Raw genomic sequence first — 23,369 nt, 5'->3', positions numbered from 1 at the left:
TATGCAGCAACTAAACATCCACTTTCAGTTCCTCTTGATTTTGTTCCCAGCACCTATTTACAAGCGTCTAAGTATGCTCACTGGAGGGCTGCTATACAAGATGAATATAATGCATTACTATCTACAGGGACTTGGTCTCTAGTTCCTTCTCATTCCACTCAAAATGTCGTCGGCTGCAAGTGGGTGTTTCGTGTCAAGACAAAAGCTGATGGTACTGTTGATCGATACAAAGCCCGGCTAGTGGCCAAGGGCTTTCATCAGCAAGAGGGAATTGATTTCCAAGAAACCTTTAGTCCGGTTGCTAAACCGGTTACCATTCGAATTCTGCTTACTCTTGCTGTTCAACACAATTGGTTCTTAAATCAATTAGATATTAGCAACGCATTTCTTCATGGTGACTTAAAAGAGGTTGTTTACATGCAACAACCCCCTGGTTTCATTGATCCTCTCCTTCCCGATCATGTATGCAAGCTCAGAAAATCGTTGTATGGACTCAAACAAGCGCCTCGCGCTTGGTTTGATAAACTGTTTCAAGCATTACATGCTCTTGGTTTCACCCAATCCTCCTCTGATGCATCTTTATTTGTATTGCATGGTCCTCAGTTGGTTATAGTTCTTGTGTATGTGGATGACATTCTTGTCACTGGGCCTAACTCCACTCTCTATCATCAGTTTATTCAGCAGCTAAGTGACAGATTTCCAGTGAAGGATCTTGGTCCTTTACACTATTTTTTGGGATTGGAAGTTCAGAGGTCTACCCACGGGATCTTTCTTCATCAAACAAAATATTTACTTGATCTTCTACAGCGGACAAATATGGAGGGTGCAAAGCCTTGCTGCACACCTCTTGGCTCTCAAAAACTGGATCACACTGGGTCACTTCTCTCCAATCCGACTGAATATCGGTCTCTTGTTGGAGGTCTTCAATACCTCACCTGGACTAGACCGGACATTGCTTTTGCTGTTAATCAGTTATGTCAATTCATGCATGCTCCGCGTGATCAACATTTTCAGGCCGCTAAAAGAGTCCTCCGTTTTCTCAAAGGTTCTTTTTCCCAAGGACTGTGGTTTACCAAATGTTTTGTTGCTCTCTCTGCCTACTCAGATGCTGATTGGGCTGGCTGCACATTTGATCGGCGGTCGACTACTGGTTATTGTGTTTTTCTTGGCTCTAATCTCATCAGCTGGAGTGCAAAGAAACAAAGCATTGTTGCTCGTTCTTCTACAGAAGCCGAATATCGGTCTCTGGCTCACACTGCTGCAGAACTCACTTGGGTCTGCAAAATTCTTCGTGACCTTCACTGTTCTATTCCTACACTGCCTACTCTGTGGTGTGATAACATCTCCGCCATTTCCTTAGCTTCAAATCCTGTATTCCATGCTCGCACTAAGCATGTCGAGATTGACTACCACTACATTAGAGAACTGGTTTTAGCTCATCTGCTTAAAGTGCAGTTTGTGTGCAGTGCTGATCAATTGGCTGATCTACACACCAAGTCCTTGTCCAAAACCAGATTCCGCTACTTGTGTTCCAAGCTTCCTCTTGGCATCACTTCTGATTCCTCCTCTCGCTTGAGGGGGTGTATTAGGACAGATGATACATCATCCATTTCTGTTAATGATAAATAGTTTGGAAAAACTAAATGTAGTTAGTTTTGTTATTAGTTGTGGTTAGTTAGGATTGTACAAGTTTAGTTAAGGAAGCTAAGGGTATAAATGTAAAGAGCCAAAAGGCTATATAAATGAACATCCATGTAATTGTTTATTCAGTCAATGAAATACAATCTTACAGAAGAAGATTTGTTTCTCTTTATTGCTTACGTATTTATGAAGGATCTTGCTAAAGAAAAATATTCAAAGGGTGTCTTTGTTACACTGAATTATCTCCAACTAGACTAGCTTCATAGATTAAGTTAGATTGACTTGATTTAAACTAAGCCGTATAAGAATTGTGAAATATTTGGTATGAAAAAAATACCCAAATGGTTTTCTATCACAATCGACCCATAAATATCAGACCCGAAAGAGAGAGACCCAATTTCCAGTTTTGTAAGCTACCACAAACCCAGCACCAACTGCAGTGCCTCCTAGAAATTTTTTGGCGCTGGAACAGCCGTTTCCTGCGAGGGGAGTAATGGCTGCAACGCCAGAGTGGTGGGAATCATTTTTTGGGGCTGCGGCGGAAAACTCCCTTGTAATCGGCCTGGGAATCCTTCTTCGACGTCCATGACGAGACGCAATTTGCAGAATTGACCTTCGCAACACGGATTTGTGATTAGTGAAAGAAGAAGAGAGACGTATGCAGAGAAGGAGTGGGGTAAGGTCGTTGAGACTGTTTCCTTGTCAGTCCTGCTTCATACTACTGGCGCGTTTATGTAGCCGTAATGAAAATATGAGGAAATAGGAGGAATTGAATTGAGAAGTAGTCCGAATCGAATTCCTGTTGAAGTTGTTTACTTAAATGTTCTGGAATTGGAATAGAAATGCCCTTGTCCCAAATCAAATATTTTATATACTTTTTTTTAACAAAATTTGATATAATAGTAGGAAAAAAAAATTAAATTGCTTTTTTATTTCATAGGCACAATAAAATGCTTTTGTTTATTTATTTATTTATAAATTTAAGTATTTACTTTAACATTTAAGTTTTCTCGCTCAAGTTGTAGTTTCTTCTCTTCGGCATATGCTTGGAGTTGTGCATAATGTGAATGAGCATGGAAATAAAAAAGGTAAGAAGTTGTGCATAATTAAACTAGGGTTAATGGGTTTATAAAGGATAGTCTTGGAAATAAAAAAAAGTAAGTGAGGGCATAAAGGAAACAAAAGTGTCCTTCCGATTGCCCAAGCAATCAGGAATCCAAATACCATGTTAATCTAAGGAATCTAAATCCTCCAAATTTTGGAATTGAATTCCAAATTTTTGTGTGTGTCCCACCTACTCCCCAAGTTTAGTAAACAAAGGTATACCCCGTAATCGGAATTCAATTCCGTGTTTTGATTCCGATTACAGTTACGTAAACGCTCCCTAAGTGAAAGCTTGGGACTAGATACTATTTAGGTTTAGTGAAACAGAGCATCTCATAGTCGAGGCGAGTCTCGTTCACTCTAGCCCAATACGATACCAAATGTAGGATTATGATCCTGATTAAACCAGTCCCTCCTAATCCCTCCTAAGCTAATGAGGAGTGATATGGTGAAGACTTTTTTTTTTTTTGGACAAAAGGGTAAATTACGTTACTAACAATTACAAGTACAACAAAGCCCAAAAACAAGTTAAGTTACATAAAAAAAAAAAAGACGGGCCACAAACATACAAAAGACAAAGCCCCAAAACCAACATGGAGCCCAACACACACAAACAAACCACATGGAAAAACCAATAAGAGGTTGGACAATTTCCGGTTTTATGGTGAAACATCAACTTTCTTCATGATATCAGAGCAAGTTGACCCATGTGTGAAGCTCAATGGCCACACGTTTTCCACGTCAACCAATTCGTATAGTGCACATGTTTGGCTTGAAAATTTGCCACATGAGAAAGGACATGTGAGGATGTGAAGGTAAAAGAGTTTCATCCTCACAGTTCTGCTATAGCTAAAGAACCTGAGAAATGGGGTTGTCTATTGATGGGAAAATTGATATCACTACAATTTGGGAAGAGCCATGGAAAATAAATATCTTCATACTTCATGTCATCATTATAAGTTGTTGTTAGAGATATGTTTTAATTCATGAGGAATTGTTGAAGAGAGTAGCTCATGGTTGAAATGATGGAAAATTGGATTGTGTTTCGATGACTTGTAAGTCACATGACACAACACATTCCAAGATTATTTTAGGACTTACACAACCGCTATATGTCGTTTTTGGTCATCACAGATTCACAGCAATATTGTCATGGCTTTTCTCTATAAAATCTTCCACCACATAGAATCCCAATATATTGAAATGTGACTAAAATAAAAAACAGATCTTCTAGGAATATGATATATGGTTGAAACCCAAAAGATTCATAAAGAAAAGCTAACACTAGCTATGTTTGGATGAAGAAATTTAAGATTACTAAGGAATTTTAAAATGACGGTAATTGAAATGACGGGATTTTATTTTCTAGAATTTGTGAATTTTCTTGTTTGGTTAACCTAAAAGAATATGGAATTTGTTATTTTTAAACTCTCAATCATAGAAATTGGGAAATAACACCTATTTACATGGAATTTAAACTTGGGAATTGGAGGTCCCAAATTCCAAGTTTTTTTCCATGCGGAAATTCTAAATTTCTATGTTTATGAATCCAAACAAAGGAATTGATGCATGTCAATTTATAAATTCTGACTTTTATACAAATTCTAAGTTTATTTTTCTCATCCAAACATAGTGTAACTCATATGAAAATCTGTTAGATGCAATATATTAATTTATTTGTTATTAGCCTTAAGAGACATAATGATAATACTAGAAGATAACACATTAAAAAAGGGATGTAAAACGCAAGTAAAACCACGTGAAACATTGAAATTGAGAAACTGAAATTCGTACTATGGTGTGCTCAAGCGCCCAAAACTTAACAATTTCCACTTGAGCATTTCTCATCCGTTCGAGCGCCCTGGAGGTGAAACTTTACTACAAAATAGTCAACGTCTTGAAACATGCTCCTAAAATTTCATGTAATTCTAAGCACTATGTGCATCATATCAAGTTGAGATGCGTAATAATGAATACGACTAATCCAACTATGAATGCATGCATGATCTCTTAGCCAACTTATCTTCCTAAACTCGAGATTATAACTTAGTTATCGTAGATAACGAACACCTGTTAAAATTTGAGCCTTGATCTCCATCTCCAACAAAAAATAGCTTGAGAATAACCAACCTTAACATCTAATACCTAATTTGCTTGTCCTTGATTACACACAAACGGTTTTGGCTAGGAAAATCTCAATTACAATAGATATGCTGTAACAATGTTATATTATTATGGATATTATTGTTGATGATTGATAACTTTTGGTCTAAATGCATGTCATATCATTAATTCAAAGTATTTCAAACTTGTAATTCTCATCCGTGTATCGATATTTTTACACTAGGGGGAGGGGAAGTTCGGCTAAGTCACACAATGGGTAGCCTAATTTGGTATCGAATTCGTCATCAACGAGATTCGAACCTAAGACCTCTCACTTTTAAACGAAGAGGAATACCACCAGACCATAGTACCGAGTGGCGAAAGTAAATAATAATTAACATAATCAAATTCCTAGTTGAAGACTTGAAGTAACGTGAAACGTCACGTTCTCCAGCCGTCAATCTCCTTCTTCATGTTCATTGTTTCCCCAAAGCTTCCCCTTCTCCCCAAAATCTTAATATTGCCCCCTATAGTTCAACAATTCGATTTAGTAGCGGTGCTAAATCTTACATATTGACCATCTCAGTCAAAATTCACCTTGAATTCTTGTATTGCTTATCGTGAATTTATAAACGTATTTGTGAGCTTAATCATCTAATTGTGGATTATTTAACCAATGGGATACATGTATCCAAAATATAGTCATTATATTATTGGTTTGCTATTACAAGCACACTTCCTAAGTTGTCTATTTCATGTCATTGGGGATTGATTTTGAGCATACAACTTCTCATGGGTTACAAAATGTTTTAACCATTTTATTCATTGTAGTTATGCTTGGGAGATGAATCTTGATCACATACATCATCATGATTAGTTTGGTTGAGGTTAATTTCTAACCAACAAGTAAATGTGTACACAAAGATGGTCCACCAATCAAAATTAGGATTCAAGTCAATTTGTTTTTAGTTAGGCTCATATTTACCGCAATTTTTCAAATTCTCACTTTAATGAGACACTATTCCTGCTGTTAGGGGAGAAACGACAGTTTCCAAGGATGTTGGGAATTAACATTGATACATCCGCTTTTGTCTCATAAGTGACGTACATAGATTATTTTGTTACATGCTTGAAGAATGACAAATATATAGGTTCCAAATTTTGAATTTTCCGTAAGTGGAGCTAATAACATTCAAGCCCTACCGAAACTTACGCTTCATGGGAGGTTATGATCCAATTGTCTAAATAATTCATCTTAAGATGTTTGTCCTAAAAGCGACAATGGTAATCTGAAAGGCATTAGTACCCAAGCAATGAGATACACTTATAAGTTAAGCATGCACATGCAAAATGAGAATTGTTGGATCACAAGTTGATGATGAATTTAATTTTATAGTAGCTAGTCATATCATCAAGGGTTATATATAATCAAGTTTTCCATTAAATGTCTACAAATCATAAAAAGGTTGCCCAAATGTGAAAAAAATAATAATTGCAAATACTACTTTCGAGAGCCATTGAAAAACATGAAATAAGTGAACCTACAGTATTAACCCTAAATGTTATTATTCTGAGGTATTTGTAATGAAGTGAAATTAAATCACTATTATGACATTTATATCCTCTCATTGTAGATAGAGCTGTTGGAACAATATTAGAAAACATGAAAAATAACAATATAATTCCAATGATAATAATCATAAAGAAATTCATAACATCAATTATATATGAGATTAATATAAACAACTAGAGATAAAGATAGAAAAACTGACAAACTTGGAGATTGAGGCTTGCATAAATGCAATATCCTAAAGATAGAATTTCGGCCATACTCTTGTGCTTGTAGTTTGATAGGCGTCCATCTTCCATGATTCAACAATCTATAATCCGAAGTCAAAGCACTTCTTGTTAATGAGATGTAACTTTTCATCTATAAGTATACATCACTTATCAAGAGAATACACCTAAACAACATAACCTTTCTAAGAAATTGATTAACACTATTTTTCATTCAATTATTAAAATTATACATTACAATATTTCATATTATAATATATATAATTTCCAACAAGACCCACATATAAATACAGTGTTTCTTTAAACGTGAAACCTATGACATGTGTTCAAAGCTCTCAAAGCGATTTATTAAAGTATAGAACATGCCAGAAAATTATTTATCAAAGATTTTAATTTAAGAGCATGATGCTCAAAGTATGTACTCTATACTTATTCTACATAAATTTATGTAATTGTTACTTCGAACCAAATTTACATATTGCTGCAACATACTCTTGAAAGCGTTCACATTTTTGTAGAACTACTAATAGCCTATCAGACTATTTGTATATATGGCTTATATTCGCGATGGAGTAAAGTTGCTCCTAGATTGTTTCGAATCCTAGATTTTGTATTTATTTACTCTATGCAGGAATACAAATGGCTATTGTCAACTCCTGATAAACTCTAATACTTCCCGAGGACAAGCTTTACTAAAGTTCAATTGTTGAAAATGAATGTTTGTCAATATCAGACTCAACAATGACGACATTCGAATCAAGGCTTACTATTTTCAAGGGGAATTATTCACCAAAGAGAGTTATTCGTTAGGGGGAGTCTTATGCTATATCATTATTCGTGTCCAACACGTTAATAATATTTCATAAAACATTGCGCTTGATTTTTCTCCTTCGCTTAGGTTTTGTCCCACTGGATTTTCCAAGCAAGATTTTATCAAGGCAACTACATTAATTGGTGAACTTCCAAAGAAAAGTGTGGTAAATATGATTTATTATATATGACTAACTTTTGGGAGTTATACCTTTTTCTATGTAAATCCTAGGTCTATAAATATGCACTCTAATGAGAAAGAAAGACTCTTGTCTATCTTCATTCTCTCTTACTCCATATTTTATTTCTAACAATCTTAATTAGCAATGTGATCTTAATTTATCAATTTTTATCAACTTAAGTGTCCCCACATGCACGTTCATTACAAATTTTTTTATTTTTTTGGACAAATGAGTGTTAGTGGTTAAATTGTTAAATGCTAGTGAGAGGATATCAATTGGTGAGGATGGAACTTGCACCAGCGTGAATAGACATCATTGTTCTCCTCCATTGCGATAAAACATCATTTGCCATAATAATAAAGGAAAACTAATGAAAATTGATTGAAAACTTTGAGTTTTAATCAAAAGGACAAAAGTGTGTTGTAAGTGAATAGTATCATAAGTGATTTTTTAGAGTAAAAAGTAAACAGTACCGGATGTGTTTCGTTAAAACTTCCTTAAAACAATTAGATAAAGCTAAATATTTATAATATATTGTTTATAATGACCGGAAAGTTATATTATATATATTTGCCCGCAAAATCAACAAGAAGCTTAGACCTTGATTCAGACATAAAAGGACAAACACACCTTGGATTCGCTTTATTGCATATTTATTAATCGATTTGAACAAGGTTCATCATCGTATGTGTATATATATAAATGCATGAGGAACAAATCCTGTATACAACAACAGATAGAGTTCGAGAATTCATGTATACGTCGAAACAAATTTAGACCTGGGTTTCATCGGTACATAAAGTCTTTGCTTTTAATTCTAATATCCCAAATGGGTATCGAGAGTTGGACTCCCCAACTAAATTACTAGCATTATGAACCTCATGCCTATGCACGTACCTATACGGTCCGTGATAGATTTGCATGCAAGAAAGATCGACATAAGGAATTTACCAGCCTTTTATTTTAGGTTGTGTAGTATTTACCTGGTAAATGGTAATTAAATATTGTACTATAAATGATTGGTAAATAAACAATAAGGTGCGTACCATATTTACTATTTCCTGTTCAATTTCCCTACCACATCTTTCATAATAACATGACTCTTTCACTTATATAGGGGTTAAGAGAAATCTAATATGATAAAATAGCTGAGCAATAAAAGAAAAACATTTTTAGATATGGATAGAACAAATCCTTATAAAATTTGACATAAACTCAATACCATAAACATCTATTAGTAACCTAGGTAATTGTAATTTTTTTTTATAAACCTATTGACTATGTTCCTGGGTAATTGTTGTTTTTTACTATGCCAACTTTATCCTCGTAATATTTTACTTTTTGTCAACCCAATACGATGTCGACATTATCATTCTGGAAAAGTGGGAAGTCGTTCGTTGATCTCTCACCAAACTCTCCCCACGAATCTTCTTCAAAATCTCGATCTTAACCAAAAAATGTAAATAAAAAGGTAGATTTACATATTTGAATCTTAGAACATCGAAGCAATACAAATATAAGATAGAAATCCCATATTTATATATTTTATATTTTACATATCCAAAATATGAAATATGAGTTGTACTTCAATGAGAGAGATGTAAAAGATTACTTTTTCCTCTTTGACCAGCAGAGCTCACCTCCTTAAAAAAAGGGTGAAAATATATATTTTTATATAAATCTTTTGGGGAAGATGGATAATTTAGATTCTATATATCATTTCAAGGCATTTTGCATCTCCAATGAGAGATGGTCTTAGAAATGCTATGATAACAACTAACCATTGTCTGCTGACTCTTAATCTATTTTATAATATTTCTCTTTTCAATTTTAATTTTTTTTCTTATTATGAATTCTTATAAAGATAGAAGATCATTTAACATATAACGTGACACCTTTATTATTATTCAATTGGAATTTTGAAGGATTTTAATTCTTTTAATAAATTTAGGTGTATTCAATCAGGATTTTAAGTAATTTTCTGAAATTCAATGTATATTCAATCATGATTTAAAATAGTTTATTAAAATTCTTAAAACTTTGGGTGTATTCAATTAGGATTTTAAAGAAGTTTATAACATTCCAGATGTATTAAATTAGAAATTGATTTTAAAGAGTTTGAAAAAGTTGAGGAATTAGAGGGAATTGAAAAGACTACGTACTGTATTTTAAATATCCACAAATCTCACATCTTCCCATGAGATTTTGAGGGAATTGAATTAAAATTTTACATAGAATCTCTACAAATCAATTAAACTTCACAAAAATCTATGAATTTATAAATCCATTTAAATCTCTCAAATTCTCAATTGAATACACTCCTAAGCTGATCAACATATCAACTTTTGTGCGATCCTATGTGCACGTGAGCAAGGTTATCACATTCTTTCCGACCATATAATGCATAGCCAGAATTTGTTTCTGTAATTTCTGACGATATTTTATGAAATAAATACCAAGAGAAAATTTGAATAAAACGACAAGTATCCTACCTAGTTCTCTTATGGAAGAATTTCATATATTATTAAATGTTTTCATGCTTTACAGCTATATATATATACTGAATTATAAGTATATTGTCGCTGACTTAAGATCATCATGTACTCTTAGGAATAGGCTGAAGAGTAGGACGCTCAAATCACATCTGCGGACAAGGAATGTTTTACTGGCCGAAAGATACTGTTTAGCGTTTATGCTTCGGTGACATTAGACCATCTTCAAAGAAAATGTCAAATTATAAAAGTTAAATTACAATTGATAGCTGATTTGGCAATCTGAAGTTCTATGTCAAATTTTGTACTTCTCCAACCAAATTATCAAATGTTATTTTATTATTTGAAAAGAGTTTTAAATGATTGTAGTTATTAAAAAAAATTTAAAACAAAATTTCAATTTATTGAAATGTTAGTGGAATAAGGGACTCACTATTAAAATGAATTAAAAATAATTTGACATTGATGTCAAATTTGACTCTAAATCACAAAGCCTTCAAATCCAGTTAGCAAATAATACTTCGGTTGGAACGAGTTTTTATATTAAATATGCACAGTGACATTCTACCTAGAATTTTGACATCTCATTTGGAGATACTCTTATTATATCTTTGCCACAGAGTGGACTGCTTGTCCATGAAGCTTGGTTCGGGCAAAACTATGCATCGAAGTGTTAGACAGAATCTATTGATAATCCGATTAAGTCCAGCCAGAGTCCAGCCAATTTGGAGCACAATTGGGTTTTAAAACAGTTGGGAAATAGTGCTTTTACTGCTTAACTCCAAGCAACGATAAATTTTTTAGTGTGCCAAGAACGTAGCTCGAGTACACCAAATGATATAATATAATTTGCTGATTTTTTTTTAAAGTTTCCAATCAATTATGTTTTTTATATTTGGTGTACGGGGCCATGTTCTCTGCACAATTAAAAACCTCTCCCAAGCAATAAACAAAGAATTTTAATAAGCTATGGTGTACCATGCAGTTACAAAAAGGACTAGTACACCAAGTATCATAATATAAGTAGTTTAAAGTTTTATTTAAGTATCCAATAACGATTTGTATTATTCATATACAGAATTGTGTTCATGATACCGTGAAAAATCTCTCTCTTCGTTCTCATAAGTTATCCTCATGAGCAACTGATTCCTGATCAGCTGCGTTCTCCCCCAAGAAATATTCCATGCATAATCCGACATGCAAATTACCTGTCATAACGTTGTCTTTAACTAAGGTAAATTACATGGAAACCTACACTTTACTGAAACCCTACTCAACCAAAACTAATTCTGATTAGTTTTTAATTAATGTTAATTAACTACGGGCCTGAGGACCAATATTATCCAAAAAGGTTTTGGTCGAAGAATGTAATATTCCAGCATGAAAATCCAAACAGGTATAGCTGTCTCGAAGTCTTTTTCTTTGGAGTTCAAACATTTAATTACGTAACACCTTCTTCTGGTTTAACTATCTCACGTAATGTGCATGGTTGGATGAAGATGTCAAACATAAAATACAAGCTGGATGGTTGAAATGAAAGAGTACATCAGGTGTGTTGTGTGATCATCATACATCACTAAAGCTAAAGAGAAAATTTTATAGTACGCCAATAAGGCCAACAATGCTTTATTACACGGAATGGAGTACCATGCCCAAAAAATGCGTGTAGTGGAGATGAGAATGCTTCGCTGGATATGTGGGCACACGAAAAATAACATAATTAAGAACGAGGATATTCAAGATTGTGTAGGAGTGGTCGCAATTGAATATAGGATGAGAGAAAATTGGTTAAGATGGTTTGTACATGTGAATTGAAGGCTTACAAATGGTCTGGTTAGAAAATGCGATTATAAGATAGAAACTCATGGCAAAAAGGGTAGATGAAGACTTATGAAGACTTGGAAAAAGACTTTAAGAAAAGACATGGAGTACTTGGAGTTAACATAAGACTTAGCGCAAAACCAAACGCAGTGGCTTTTTAGAATTCCTACCGCCGATCCATTTGGTGGATAAGGATTTGTTGTTGTAACTTTCTCATGTAATGTCCGCATCTGCATGAAAAATGCACATAAATAATGCCTCTCACACCATTTCCTATTCCATCTACAACTGTTTTAGGTTGATATTATCGTTGCTTCTTATTGCATTCCCTCGTTGTCCAAGGAAAAACTGCGCTTTCGATGGAGAAAGAACCCGCATTCACGACTTCTTCAACTCTGCAATTGCCTCCTGGTTTCAGATTCCATCCATCAGACGAAGAACTCATTGTTCATTACTTGCGAAACAAAATGATTTCGTATCCTCTTCCAGCGCAGTTGATCACGGAGATCGATCTGTATAAGTATAATCCGTGGGATCTACCCAGTCAGTACTGAAGCATTCACTCATTTCATTCCTCCATGGTTAATCCTTCGATTTGGATTACACAGTAATAGCCAAGTGTATATGTTTTATAATTGTTTGTTTCATTACTTGGTTTTTTGCAGACAAGGCTTTGTTTGGAGAAGATGAGTGGTACTTTTTCAGCCCGAGGGACCGGAAGTATCCGAATGGGGATAGGCCTAATAGAGCAGCAGCTTTGGGTTATTGGAAGGCTGCTGGAGGTGACAAGCCAATTCTCACTTCTTGTGGATCGGAGCTGATAGGAGTGAAGAAGGCTTTAGTCTTTTACACAGGTCGAGCTCCAAAGGGAGTTAAGACTGAGTGGCTCATGAACGAGTATAGACTGCTCGACAGTACGATTAACCCCTCAAGGTCAAAAGGTTCTATGAGAGTAAGTGGATAGAATGAGATACTGAGATTGCATATTATATATATGTATCTCAAAACGATGGAACAAACCAGTTAAAAGGCATACGCTTACTAATCAACCAATACATACTGTACATTGTTTCACAAGCGGGAAATGCTAGCATCAGTCGCTCACATGTCTGCATGCCTAATAACCATTGATGAGAGTAATCCCCACACCCATCAACTGTTTAGAGTCACCATACTCTACCAAATTATCGTGCAAACCTAGCTTTTCCCTTAGAGTTCAACATACTTGATCTTGCCTTGTACTATAACTATTGTGTTTTTTAAAAGTGAAACACAGATGGTAGAGGTACTAAACTTTTAACATCTTCAAGAACCTTGCTTCAGTCCATGCTTCGATTTAACTATTTAAGCCGTCTTCATTTTTTTTTTTTGACCTACGACTCAGTCAATTATCCAGTTCATACATCGACTTTGATCAAAACAATGTGACCAAAGGCAATAATATAAAAATGCTTCTTGTTGTATAACAGTTGGATGATTGGGTACTATGTCGAGTTCAACAGCGAGGAAACACAACAAAGAACACATGCAACGCTCAAGACATCTACAACACTGAATCTTGGAGGTGCCTACCAAAAGCTGGGCCGACACAGCCTACAGATCCAATCCATCGTGCTGATTTAATCACAGATTTTCTATACAAAGACTGTCGACTATTAGCTTTCATGCTCGCCGGTCCAGCTCCATCACCGATAGAGACCAATTCAAGTGCGAGCTTTCAAGGGAGCAAAGATAACTGTGAAGTCGGTTCAAATAATAAGGTAAAATCCACAATATCAATTTCTTCTTCGGGCATTAGTTCCACCCTAAAAAGGAAGATTAGAGAAGAAAATACAAAAGAAAGTCTCTTTCCACTGATAAATCTAGAAAGCAAGAACAAATATGGGAATGTTCTGCCTAGCAAGAGACTAGCAGCTGGCAATGTTGTCAACTGCTACATACCAAACGACTTGCAAAATGACATACCTAAAGCAAATCCAATGGTTCCTGCCAACTTTGAGGAGTTTAATGAAATGTCCTTCCTAGCTACGTACTTCTAGTAATGAAGTCTTTGATGAAAGCTATGTGGCTTGACGTAAGAACACATTCAGGAGGCAATAGTTTCAGGCTGTACAGCATGAAGTGTAAGCAAGGTGTACAAAGCATGGTATCGATTTGGCCTCCAGACTGGATGGTAAATATCAGTTCAATAATCTACATTTATTGCTAGTTAACTCTGTTTATGTCGAGAATGCTCTCCTGGTCGGGGATATTACCGCCCTCGTAAAAATGTATCTAGAGTCGCATTCCTATATACGAAAGTTTATGCTTGATCAAGGATGGGGATAAAAGAATGAAAATAAACACTTCTCGGATGCAATAATATGAATTGTCGAATACTTCAATAATATCAGTAATTATCATATAAGTTCAGTTTGTTTTCCTTTCATTGGGTTATAAATTCTTTTACTACTAACAGTATGGATTTGGATCAAGATAACTTTCTAACTACAGATTGTATAAAGTCAAATTGATGCTCAGTAAGTTCATTGAATGACAAGTAAATACATAAATGAACTCTAAACTACAAATTTTCCACATTGTTGGCAGAAAGACCACCATGATGAGCAAGAAACTATATATAATCATCTTCAAGTAGCTAGATTAGATAATTAACGTTGAACTTAAACGGAAAATGTTAAAGTGATACAAGCAAAGCCTTGAGAAATGGAAGAATATAATACCACAGCAGATATGGTCCGATAAGCTGCTGAAGTCCTTCTAAAGTAACTTCATCGCAGTATACTGCAAACAAAACAGTAGAATATCTCATTTACTCGAGGAAAGAAAAGTCTCCAATAAGAAAATTTGAACTAGTATCATATTTAAAGCATTCAGAACACGCAAAACCAATTCTTAGACAACCCCATGAAATAAATGTGGCCTAAAATGTTTTTTGAGTTATTTTGCGGAACACAAAACCAATTTGACAGAATGTTTAACTCTATGTTTCTTAGCATTTGGGGACTACGTACGAGTTTAGGTTTTTTCAGTAAAAAGACAGAGAGAATACTTACTTGTATAGATAGAAGGCAATTCCCAGAACAATACAAAGCAAAATAATATCAATGCAGAAATTTCGGCTCGACCTCACCTGCAAAACAAACCAAGTTTCTCATTATTAGAACCCTGCCTGTATGATGCAACAATTAAAACTGATCATTAAGGTAGGTACAATTACCTTGATTAGATTTTCCTTAAGCCTAACATTATTACTTTTTATGTCAGATGTAACCTTGTCCACCTGTAAAAGCATCAAAACTCCGTCACTAAGTAATGAACTAATAAGATCTTTGCAACATTATTCTCCCAGGTGTCACTGGAAAGATTAGAATTCTAGTTAGAGAAGAAAATCTCACCTTTGTATCTATCTCATCAATTAGTGGGACTTGTCGATCCATTTCCTGAACATATTGAAACAACGATCAATGTCTGAATTAGTCTAATAAGAAAACGAAACAGAGTTATGTGCATCAACCAACCTCATGCATATCATGGGCCAAATCTTTCAAAGTACCCAATCCTTCAGAGATGATATCTAGACCTTCATCCTGCACAAGTGAGAACTCATCAATCAAAATGACAGCAGTGATGTACCGCAAGAGTCACAAGCAACTGTCCGACAAAATAACTTTCTTTTGCCTCACAGAACATATGTAAAAGAAACTAAATTAATCAGGAACGTTATATGCCTGTTTCATTTTCCGCATTTCATACTCCTTCCTGAATTGACTCGATTCTTCAGTTTGCTGGAAAAATTCACTTTCAAGGTTCCCATCTGAATGGTAAGGAAACACATTAGTATTAATAATCTATCAAAAGGCCACATTCATTGAAAACTATAACACCAGAAAAATAAAAAAAGGAATAAAAATCATTGATTACCTGATGAATCAAATTTGATATTTTTATGGGATGCTGAAGTTCCCCAACCCCCAGCTTTTTTGGCTGCAGCTTCTGTTCCATCTGGAATCTCCTGAATCCTCTCAGGCAGTGTAAAAACCAGGTCACTACGTGTTTCTAGTTCTTCAGGGGATAGCCCTTTAACCTGTTATTAGACCGAAATATGAATCTCTTTAGAGATAATAGTGGTGATGAAAATCAATACTAACAAGTATGATCCAAATTCCCTTATGTTTATGTCGGTGTGCGTGTCTATAGGTCTAAGAAGTTCACGTAGTCACACTATGGTTTCCAAGTGATATACTAAGGCTATATGTTCGGCACACTCTTAGGGTATAGTAAGAACCATGCCTACGCCAATTCATGCTCTGGCGTTGTGGGAACGATATTCTCACGTAGTGCAACTCATAATGTACAATCCTATGTAACTCATTGTGTAGCTTTTGGATTTGGTCATGTTGGTTACATTTGCGCTTTCTATTGTCAAAGCGAATCCACTACAGCTACCAAAAAGTGCAGCGGAAACATCATAAGCGGGGTAAATGTTAGGAGGTAGTGTCAATGCAGGGTGAAACATGAACATGATATACGAAATGGTAATAGAGACAAGAAGAAATTAGCAAAAAGAAGATGATAGGCCCCTTTCAAAACATTGTATTTGCTCCGAGAATGCGGAGCTAGTAAAGCATGACAGAAAAAATGACCTCCTAAGAAACTCAGAGATGCAAGCCCATTTCAAGAAAAAGAAGCAAGTTCATGACAAGTCATCAGAGTAAAGAAGCTGATTGTTAGATTCTATGCAACCCCTTAAGAATTCATCGAAACGGGGTTAACCGTAGAGTCCAAACTCTTATGCCAATGGTCTCAGAACAGAAGTTGTATATAAAGGGGAAATGCAAGATCTCATGGAATATATCTACAGAGGTTACAGTTGTCTTGTTTTGCCTTGTCTCTAGCCAACCGTATTTGCTTCCACTCTGTCTTCCTAGTCTAGTTCCCTGTAGATTCTGCAATGTCGTTGACGATGATTGTTTTGTTCCTTTACTCCAAGAACCACACTCTTGTTTTGTTCATCTTGTGCATTGTTGATAGGCACACGAAACCATTGACCAGCCATCAGATAAGAACGTAACATCAATTTGGAAGTATTTTTTCTTTCTCACACTTTATAATCTCAATCTTACCAATCATCAATGACTGAATAGAAAATTTTCATATCATTTAAACCCACCAAATCTCTAATCACACATCGTTCAAAATTTATGATTCGTCCATGGTAGGGTCTATTGAAGAAAGGATCATATATTTTTGGTAAGTATTCTTTTTTAGTCTTATCAATACACAAATTCGTTTGTTTTTAGTACATTCATAACAAAGACTTCCTTATCTAGAACAACATCACAAACTTTGTTGTTTTCACACCGGGAGGCTCTTAACAATATTTAAGTTATGAAAGAATAAAAAAAAAAGGTCGTACCCAGTGCACAAGGCTCCCGCTTTACGCAGGGTCTGGGAGAGGTGAATGTCGGCTAGCCTTACCCCCATTTATGGAGTGGCTGCTCCCAAGGCTCGAACCCGAGACCTACCGCTCATGGGCGAAGGCACTTGCCATCGCACCAAGTGCCTTGAATCCCGTTTGAGGAGGGGAAATTGATAAATATTTTTATGATTTAGAATTCTATATAATTTTATTATATATTATAAATAGAAAATAGAAATCTATAAACTATAGATTATATATATATTAGCATTTGCGAACACATTTTTTTAGAAAATGAGAATGAGAGAGAGAGAGAGAAAAGGTGGGGAGAGTGGGAGTTTTTTATTTTTGGTAATTTTTTTTTAAATTTTAATATTGGAGGTGTTTTAACATCATCTGTAGGGGAGGCTTCAATAAAAATAGTAAAATTTGAACATGTGAAATTACATTATTGCCCATCAATTTTTTTTATTTTGTGTAATAGAAGACTAAGTAGTTTTTTCACTCTCTTTTGGTTAACAAAGAAAGTTTCATTAATCAATATATATATATATATATATAATTTAGAAAGTATAATATGTCATGTCATACGTTATCGTACAATAAGAAGCTAATATCATATAATCCTCTATTTCGTAAAAATAAATAAAAACCATATCTAATCACACATATTCCCTAACTTCGTCTTAATTAATAAGTAAGCTTGAAACTTAAAAATAAAATAAAAATAGATGAATTGGATTCGTTTCACCTTTTTCAGAGCCAACTTGCGCAGCTTAGGAAGTTCCTCCATCAACCGAGCCTTGGTCCGACGAATCTCCACATACGTCGCAACCGCCACAGCCCGATTACTCTCCATCGCAGCCTTCTCGGCTTTCTGCACTTTCAGATACAATCAAACAAACACCAAAACTCGTACATTTTCTCACCAACCAAACTCAATTAACAATATTGAATGAGGAAGCGGGAACTACGAACCAGATGAGCGGCTTGGATTTCGTCGTCGACGCGGGCGTAGTGACGGGCGAAGGCATCTTCTCCGGCGGGATTGAGGTCGCGGTGCTTCTCGACGTCGTACTTGTCGTATTTTTTGCATATTGAGTCGACTCGGGAGAGAATGTCGATCACGCTCATTTTCTTCGTTTTCTCTCGGAATCAAAAGAGAAGCTTGCTGATGCTGCGTTAGATAGAGAAAGAGGTAGGGGGGAGAGAGAGAGAGAGTCACGTCTCGTTCAGGCATTGCGCCTCTCTCTCTCTCTCTCTCTAACTCTCTCTCTTCTGTCTGCGCCTGAATTTTCGGACGGTTTTTTCCATTTTTGGAAAACCAGGGAGGAAGGGCACGACAGCATGGACCAGTTGGCCGTCTTTTTGGCGGGTACGCATCCAATTGGCTATTTCGGGTCCCCACCCTTTTTCCTTTGCGAGTTTTAACAAAACACTTCCAGTACTGTTCACTTTTAACGAAAAACCACATTTATACATTTCTCTAATACTATTTATTATACCTATAAAAAATGTTTTTCATTAAAAGAGAAGTTTTTTTGGACTTTTCGTTAGTTTTCCTTTTTCCTTTTTCTATTATTTACTTCATTCCCTCGTGTGGGCCCATGACCAGAAAAGTCCTGTTTTCGAATCGCCTTGTTTGTTTTTGTTTTTTTATTTATTTTTGGTGAAAGGTTACTATATTGTGTTTGCATAAGAGAAGACCCAAATACTAATACACAGACGAAAAACGGACCCCCCCCAGTAACCAAGAGCCCAAACAACATTTTGAGCCCAAAGCAAATCATAAACAACGAAGCAAACCCTAGCAGTATCAAACCACTGCCACCAATGAAAAGCCGCTTACCCACCAACAAAAACCAAGGTCGTCCCCAGCACACCTGAAAACACGCTAAACATAGGCCCCGACACATAACCCCAAAACAAGGCTCCAAACACTGCCATCGAATTCCACAATAGTAGCAACCACAAATTGAAGGAAGTTAGCGGGAAGAAGCAACCCACTAGCAACACTGCCATAAAAGGCAAACCTAACGAAGGAGGTGGTGTGAACACCTGAGCAAAAGCTCTACGCACCTGAACACGTTATACTATTGTATTGTTTGTCAAAAAAGAAAAAGGACACTTCAGGCATTGTACCCATTGCGCCATATCACCCATACATAAATATGTAAGTAATCGTTGCCCGTTATTCAAAGTGCATGATGATTTTTTTTTTTTGTAAACGCCAATAACTTCTCTCCTTTTTTCTTTGGCAAAAAACTTGGGGTTTGGTGGTCAACAATTGTAGAACTTTAATGTCAACGGGTGGATATCTCGTATCCAATACCTAGCAGTTCGTCATGCGAATCCTATAGGTCTCAAACAACTCGATTTTCTCTCATGAACTATTTGTGTCAATGGATACTAGTATGATCCAGCACTTGAGATAATGGGCGAAATCGAAAAAACAGATTCACAGGTAACCAAATTCTCAAGAGTCGGTACCAATTTTAAATGTAATCGCCTGCAGGCAGGAAAAGTAACAAACAAATTATCAATTGAAGAGTAACACAATTGATGAAGTAACCATCCAAAGTCCTCTCATTGAAAACGCTAGAGGTATAAAAGATTTTACACCTCTAGTGTTTCCTCATAATACAACCAAGTGTTATGCCAAGCACTAAAAAACTGATTCCACAAGTCAACCAGATTCTAATAAGCGACTGATACAAACTGAAAATATTAAGGCAACTCAGATGCAGGTACAAACACAACTAATTAACACATCTTGACAAATAAACAATATTGGCCAAGCGGAAATTGTTTTCCCAACTCTGCGAAGCAAAATTAATTTATATGTTTTCCAAACCTTCAACCTACAACATGTAGAAAGCTTCGCACACTCTTCTGCATCAAGACTGTGCGAAGCCAAAACAATTTTTGGTGTCTTATGACAAGCTTCAACCACTCAAGCTATGTGCCCAAAGGAAAAAACTTCAACGAAGGAGCTTCGACCAAAAAGCTTCAACCAAGGAGCTTCAACCAAAAAAGCTTCAACCAAAACCCACAAGGAAAAAATTTTACAAACAAAAAGCTTCAACCAAAAACTCAAAAATGCCTTCAACACTCTTGCTCAAAAGTGGAAGCAAAATCTATTTATGTGGTTTAAAAAGCTTCAACCACTCAAGTTATATACACAAACGAAAAAGTTTCAACCAAATTTCTCTTCTCACCGAGAAAGAAGGAATTGAGCTTAAGAAAAAATATATATTTGGGCTACATCCAAAAAACAAAGGAGAGAATTTTTTAAGTATTTTTTCTTCAATGACTCAGGAAAATCAAGCCACCTCCTCCAGCTATTCTCCTCACTTGAAAACTTGGAGGGACTCCCACTATATGTTACTACACTTCAACACTCGGAAGTTTCGTAATTAGTCAAGGACCCGGATTTTGCAACTCCCCAACTGAGAAGTTTTCCTCACTCGAGAACTTAGGAGGGCATGCTTGTACCATACTTCACCAATCCCAAAACTGCCGAGCACTGGTCGACTCAATACCTTCAGGAACTCACTTAAAGGTTCATTTGAGGCCCTACAAAAGCACACGAGTTTCTCTAAAATCAAGAGACCAATCACAACACGACATGTGTTAACGTCAGAATAAAGCTCTTAGTCCCACATCGACCAGGGAGGGAAGCCGAAGACTCTCCTAAACTATAAAAGGAGACATTTCTTCCAACAATAAGGGACTAATGTCATTAGAACCCACTAATGATGATTATGCTTGAAGCTATGTATTGTGTAAACTCTTCACCATTAATGAGAACTCCTTTGCCTCGTGGATGTAGCCAAACTTAAGGTGAACCACATACATATTGTGTTGCTTCCCTCTCTATCTCTTTACATATTATCATCACCAAGTGATTGGAGCAACCGTGCGAAGGTCACAAACTTGACAGTTTACGTTGTTCTAGAGTCCATCCGATTTTGTGCATCAACAGGTGCTATTGCTATATTGATCCACGGATGACTAATCCCCTTCACTAAATCGTAACAATCAACTGTATTTTGATTCAAATTAAAAATGATACCATGAAGGAATGTAACTTTATACCAAAAGTAATCAGTAGTTGTCTTCCAAATCTCAACTATGTGTCAAGAGTGTAAAATTTAACCAACAAACTTTACATAGTTTGCAACATATCACAAAACCAAAAAAGTCTACAAAACAATGATCTCTAATATTAAACATAAAGCTCACCTCATTCTAAAATCTTTTTTATAGAACGATCAAAGCAAATAATATCACCCTTAGAACACATATACTTGAACTTTAACTTCTCTGCATCAACAGATATTCTATTTGTTTTGTACTCAACGAGCAACGTCTGTCGCAAGTGCCCTTTACCACAGTGGTGGAAAGGAGTTGAGCCCTTGCATGGTAGCGTGTGTTCAAACCCCGTCGGTGACTAATCTAACACTTAAATCTAACAAAATCTATCGTTTGACCCACCCAAAAAAAAAAAAAGCATCAGTCAATATACTAAACTACTGAGACAGGGAGGGGATCGACAGTTATGAAATGCGGAACCCTGTGGATAAACTGAGCCCCAGTCCAAACTTGTGCAATCCTTCTAATGAAAATATTAACAGAAATGGGCATTCATTCTGTAACAATCTTATGAAACCCTCTAAATAAACAACCTGATACCTTCTAATCAAAGTCCCAGTCATGGGCAGGAAAGAAGCCTAGTTATTGTTGGTTACAAACAAACCCTTCACATTTGTTGATCATTCATCAATTCTTAAGATTTCACCCCAAATGGATCAAGGGCATGTTTTCTGAGCATACATCAGTAGTCAATGCATTGCAAAGGAATCCTACTTCAATTCTTAAGATTTCACCCCAAATGGATCAAGGGCATGTTTTCTGAGCATACATCAGTAGTCAATGCATTGCAAAGGAATCCTACTTATTTTGTGAAGCGGCTATAATTAGCGGAGATCATATAGCAGATAACAACCATCTTTCCGCATAAAAGAGATGCAAACAAAAGGGAGATGCTTTTGTGAATCAAACAGGTTTATATGATATTATCAACTCGGTCAAGAACAAAGCACCAAACAAGGAAAATTTCAGCAAAAGAGGGCTTGTACGCAATCACTAAACATCTTTCTCTAAAGGTTCTATTCCCTTTTACTTTGGATGCCCTTTTTTCCCAATTCCAATTCTTATTAGCAAAAGTCTACTCACTTTATCTAACTATGAATTTCCCAAATTTGCAAAATTCAGTTTTCCGTTATATCTCCAAAATTTCAACAAAATCAAAACTATTGGATCCTCAAATTCTCAATCATTCAATGTAAGACTTCAAAATTCAAGGCTAAATGTCACTTGATTTCGATCCAAACACAATCCAAGATCTAACAGATCCAAACTTTAAACAAAAATTGAAACCCTAAACATCAACCCTGCAAAAATTTACAGAGCATAGCGAAAACAAAACATTCGTCTCATTGAATTACCGATTAAGCTCCGAATGCGAACCCGATTCGAACCAGGACCCAGAATTCAAGCTCCGCCACCAGATCGGTGGAGGTACAGCTTGCCGAACACATGAAGAGCCGTGACGAAGCCGATGAAGCAGAGGCTCATGACAAGGACAACAGTCGGGGTGATCTTCAAGCCAGGAGCGTCGTCCGTGTAGAATCTCAGCATGTTGTTTCCGGCACCGGACCCGCCTCCGCCTCCGCCGATGCTTCCGGAGCTGGTGGAGCCTCCAATACGACGACGACGCATTCCAGCCGTCGCGGCAGCCGAGCCCCTCGGAGCCATGACGCCGGGGCGCGAGGTCGCAGAGGACGACGTCGCTTGCGACTGAGATGAACCTCGAGCCATTGTTAGGACAACACGAAGAGAGCGTGAGCTGCGAAGAGGGAGAGAGGGTAATTGGGCAAATGAAGAAAATGTAGAGAGCGTAATTAATGTGGACAAAAATATGATTAGGGAGTG

At 36.2% G+C, this 23,369-nt stretch overlaps 3 protein-coding genes across 6 annotated transcripts; 1 reads left to right on the top strand and 2 right to left on the bottom strand.

The window, feature by feature from the left end:
- Window positions 1–12,309: 12,309 nt before the first annotated feature.
- On the top strand, window positions 12,310–13,989 carry LOC103447947 (NAC transcription factor 32-like). Its single transcript, XM_029089348.2, has 3 exons — window positions 12,310–12,493; window positions 12,616–12,902; window positions 13,420–13,989. Exons 1-3 carry the CDS (start codon window positions 12,310–12,312, stop codon window positions 13,987–13,989), a joined length of 1,041 nt encoding a protein of 346 aa, XP_028945181.2.
- On the bottom strand, window positions 13,425–18,631 carry LOC103447946 (syntaxin-71-like). 4 transcript variants are annotated; one of them, XR_003766770.2, is made up of 11 exons: window positions 18,351–18,631; window positions 18,124–18,249; window positions 15,875–16,037; window positions 15,682–15,767; window positions 15,472–15,540; window positions 15,349–15,393; window positions 15,171–15,233; window positions 15,007–15,083; window positions 14,674–14,734; window positions 13,916–14,057; window positions 13,425–13,685 (listed from the first exon to the last, which is right to left on the bottom strand). XR_003766770.2 is itself a non-coding variant. In XM_029088514.2 (10 exons), exons 1-9 carry the CDS (start codon window positions 18,504–18,506, stop codon window positions 14,722–14,724), a joined length of 798 nt encoding a protein of 265 aa, XP_028944347.1. In that variant the 5' UTR covers window positions 18,507–18,631; the 3' UTR covers window positions 13,425–13,685; window positions 14,674–14,721. The 4 variants fall into 4 exon arrangements, 3 of the variants coding, with proteins under 3 accessions (XP_028944347.1, XP_070664894.1, XP_028944348.1); XM_029088514.2 differs by lacking the exon at window positions 13,916–14,057; XM_070808793.1 differs by lacking the exon at window positions 13,425–13,685 and having other exon boundaries at window positions 13,782–14,057.
- Window positions 18,632–22,703: 4,072 nt separating this feature from the next.
- Window positions 22,704–23,369, bottom strand: LOC103422852 (protein transport protein Sec61 subunit beta). The gene has a single exon (XM_029088516.2). It carries the CDS (start codon window positions 23,253–23,255, stop codon window positions 22,929–22,931), a length of 327 nt encoding a protein of 108 aa, XP_028944349.1. The 5' UTR covers window positions 23,256–23,369; the 3' UTR covers window positions 22,704–22,928.

The sequence above is a fragment of the Malus domestica genome, chromosome 11, assembly GCF_042453785.1.
Source record: "Malus domestica chromosome 11, GDT2T_hap1".
Classification (NCBI taxonomy): Eukaryota; Viridiplantae; Streptophyta; class Magnoliopsida; order Rosales; family Rosaceae; genus Malus; species Malus domestica.
This window is presented reverse-complemented; position numbering and strand designations above follow the sequence as displayed.